At 37.8% G+C, this 3,647-nt stretch overlaps 1 protein-coding gene across 1 annotated transcript in view; it reads right to left on the reverse strand.

Annotated features, from left to right (window-relative positions):
* The window catches only part of arid5a (AT rich interactive domain 5A (MRF1-like)), a 10,954-nt gene extending 9,692 nt beyond the window's left edge, over positions 1-1,262 (reverse strand). The window contains exon 1 of the mRNA XM_034872320.1: positions 1,055-1,262. Coding sequence (XP_034728211.1) covers positions 1,055-1,262 — 208 coding nt within the window. The remainder of the gene's footprint in view (positions 1-1,054) is intronic.
* Positions 1,263-3,647: the final 2,385 nt, after the last annotated feature.

Here is a 3,647-nt window from a genome sequence, read left to right on the forward strand (position 1 = left end):
GACTCAGAACATTATTCTGGATATGACACTTATGTTGTTTCCATAGAGGATTTTTAACATGAATTATAACCTTATGACAACAAACAAACCCCACTTCCATGTTTAATAGTGTGCTAGTGGAGACTGATGCATTCACTAAACATAGATGTTATCTCAGCTGTTGGAAATGGAGATAAAGACGATATTTTTTGATAGATTCTAAAGTAAAATTAGATTTCAGAATTGTTTTTAAATCCCTGAATAAGTCCCGGGTCAGTTTGTCCCGACAGTGAAGGCAACACGAGGGTTAAACAGGTCTTTTTGTCCTCCAGCATCACATCTTTAGACGTCTTTATTCGTCCTTTTTTTAATCGTCCACCTAAAAACTAAACTGCGTTTTGACACATCCACACATGAGTGGAGAGTCAGTGCGTGACAGAGGACTCAGAAATGAAAGCTCTTAATGAATAAGATCAAGATTACTCTGAAACATGGTTTAGATAGGGATCAGACGCAGAACGCTGTGACTGGTTATTATAACACTTGCGGTTCATAACAAAGGAATTCCTGAGGCATTATGGGTTTCTAAAGCACATCACAGTACTTTTCTTTTTCACAGAAGAATGTCGTTTCCATTTCTTGGAACAGTTCTTCAGTATGTAAGGTAATTAAAGGTTGAATAAGGAAGGAAAAAGTCATTTTTTGTTGCGTCGTACATGTTCATCGGTGCACAAACATCAGCAAAAATGCAAAAACAGGGGAACAAATAAGTAGAAAAGAGCCCCTAAAAGTCTCATAAAGAGACAGAAGAGTGTCAAAAAACAAAGTAAAGGCATAAAAACACACATATGAGACATTCAAAGCATGATTAATGCTTAATACTCAGGTAGTGTTAAGTGCATTTCTGGCTTTTTGGTTAAAAAACTCTTCTTGTGTGTGGTTAATTGTCTTAAAATGAAAGTATTTCAGTGATAAAAACAGTTAATCATGATTATTAACTAACTACACAAAACTTAAGCTGTTGTTTTTAAATGCATGTGACAGTTAATATGTTGAATATCAGACTCTCTCTCACCCATTTGCAGAAGTTGTGTGTCTTCTCGTCTCCGGGGGACAGTGTTTGGGGACAGTAATTCATGCGGCGCCTTCTTCAACTTGACATCTCGAAACAGGAAGTTGTCTCCACACATCAGTTTCATTGGTTGGCCTGCTCGCACCGCAGCTAATGACTCTGGGAAACTGAGTTTCTCTCCTGTTGCTCGAGTGTCTGTTTTCTGTTTCATCACCTGCTTCTACGAGCAGAAAGTAACAGCTGAGGACAAATTGTTCGCTCTTTGGCTCAGTTTGGCGGAAAAGGTGACAAAAAATGAAAACAACGTAGAAACAAGCGTCAGAATTTTTTTTAACTAATTTAAATTTTTTTTTTTTTAAATTAAAAAATTACGATGTAGAAATTAGGCACCAGAAAAAGTGACAAAAACAATTTTTTCAAATTTTTTTTCAACACTTCTGTAATTTTTCAAATTTTTTTTAAAGAAAAATTTCAACCTTTTAAAGAAAAATTTCAATTTTTTTTATAACTTTTTGTCATTTTTCCGATGTTTTTTCCGATGTTTTTGTAATTTTTCCCGACGTTTGTGTCACTTTTATCCAAGTTTGTCCTTTTTCCACGATGTTTAAGGCAATTTTTTCTGCACCTTTTGATGTTTTTCTGTTCTTCCCCAGAAAAGGCGACAAAAAATGACAACAACGTAGAAACAAGCGTCGGAAAAAGCAAAAAAACATTTTTTTTTAAAGAAAAGTTTCAACTTTTTTTATAGAAAAATGTAAACTTTTTTAAAGAACAATTTAAACTTTTTTTAAGAACAATTTAAACTTTTTTAAAGAACAATTTAAACTTTTTTTAAGTTTAGTGATAATTTACATGGAGTCTGGTGGAGATATGCTGCTCTAAGCATGCTAAAAGTAGAGATTATTTACATGGAGTCTGGTCTGTTAGAGATGGTGACGTTGAGTCTGTTTCATGTTAAACTAAAAGGATCTTACTCTTTAACAACAAGCTCTCTCTCTCTGACGTTGTCAGACATTTAGAATAATAATCTGAGCTTTTAAAAAACAGAACTATTAGTGGACGGGCCCTTGAAGCTGAACATTTGACCTGTAGGGTTACATCGTTCACAGGTGCTGGTTACAGCGTTCTCGCTCGGCCAACTCGGGGTTCAGTGTCTTGCCGAAGGAGACCTCGACATGGGACTACAGGGCCAGGGATTGAACCACCAACCTTCTCATTGACAGGCAACAGCTCTACCTCTGAGCCACAGCCGTCCCGATAATTATAAAAAAGCATGTTCATTGACCTCTGAGAAGCCTAAACCGAGTACAAGTACTCCAGTACTGTCCTTTAGTACAATGTTTCCCAAAATGGGTCGCAGACCCGTTTTATTGGGTCGCGGGTTCTCCTGCTTAGCTAAGAAACAGCATTAGAGGTGTTGATTCAATTTGGCACCACAGACGTGTGAATCTGGCTTTTCGAGTCTAGCGTCCCTGAAAAAACAAATCCAGAAACAGACTGAATGCTCAGCATGACCTCAGCATGACCTCAGAAGGGCACTTTCAAAAACCAAACCTAGACTAGATCAGCTGGTTGATATCTTCAACCAGACACACAAATCTCATTAAATTCAAGTCAGCATTATTTAAACATGTTGGTGTCGGTCCTGAGGGACGATGGGAGGGGACGGAGACACAGGAAGGACAATAGAGACCTTTTCTGTTTTTGTTTACTTCTATAATGGAATAAATATACATTTAAATTCATGGTTTGGTCCGTCTTTTGTCCACAGTTTCAAAAATGTAGACGTTACAATGATTCATGGTGGGACCTTTTTATCAGGATGCGTAGTATCCTGAGCCATGAAATAAGTGCCTTTAATAATAAAAACCTGTATATAAAAAATGTAATTCTCCAGATTTTTTTTAAATTAAGGCATTAAGATCAATTATTTTTCCTTCCTATTGTTAATCAACTTTAGCCTGGGGGGTGCAAACTCTAAACAAAGGATCTGAATTCCTTTTCCACCTTTTCCACCGCTGCATGGGAGCACAACGAAGGTTTTTGAGACTTGAGACCGAGCTCTTGATATTTTAAGGAATTGCGAATCACTACTTCTGCATAAACGTTTCCTGCTGTCCGCTGCCTGAAACACTTAAACTACAAAAATATAAACACGCGGACGATGCAGAAGCAGCTTTTTCCACTAGAGAGATGAGAGAAGAGAGGTGATAAAATGGTCATCTACTTCTGGGCTTTCAGCTCGGAGTCGGAGGGCGTTGTCTTAAGATTTCATTCTTCTTACGTTTGTTGTGTTCATGCGAGCACTTTCCTGGACTCCTTACAGATCTGATGAGATGAGATGAGATGAGATGAGATGAGATGAGATGAGACGAGACTTCATCCATCCCACAGCGGGGAAGTTCCCTTGTTACAGCAGCATCTTCTGCAATAAAAGCAAATAAACAACAAGTAAATACACCAGAAAAACAGGCAAACAGCAGACAATGTGCAGAAGGTAGATATAAAAATAAATATCAGCAATGAAGTGGGGGAGTTTCATGTTGATTTCTGTTAAAATGGTTTTATTCACCTGTAGTGGGGGGGGGGGGGGGGG

Source organism: Etheostoma cragini, chromosome 5 (assembly GCF_013103735.1).
Source record: "Etheostoma cragini isolate CJK2018 chromosome 5, CSU_Ecrag_1.0, whole genome shotgun sequence".
Lineage (NCBI taxonomy): Eukaryota > Metazoa > Chordata > Actinopteri > Perciformes > Percidae > Etheostoma > Etheostoma cragini.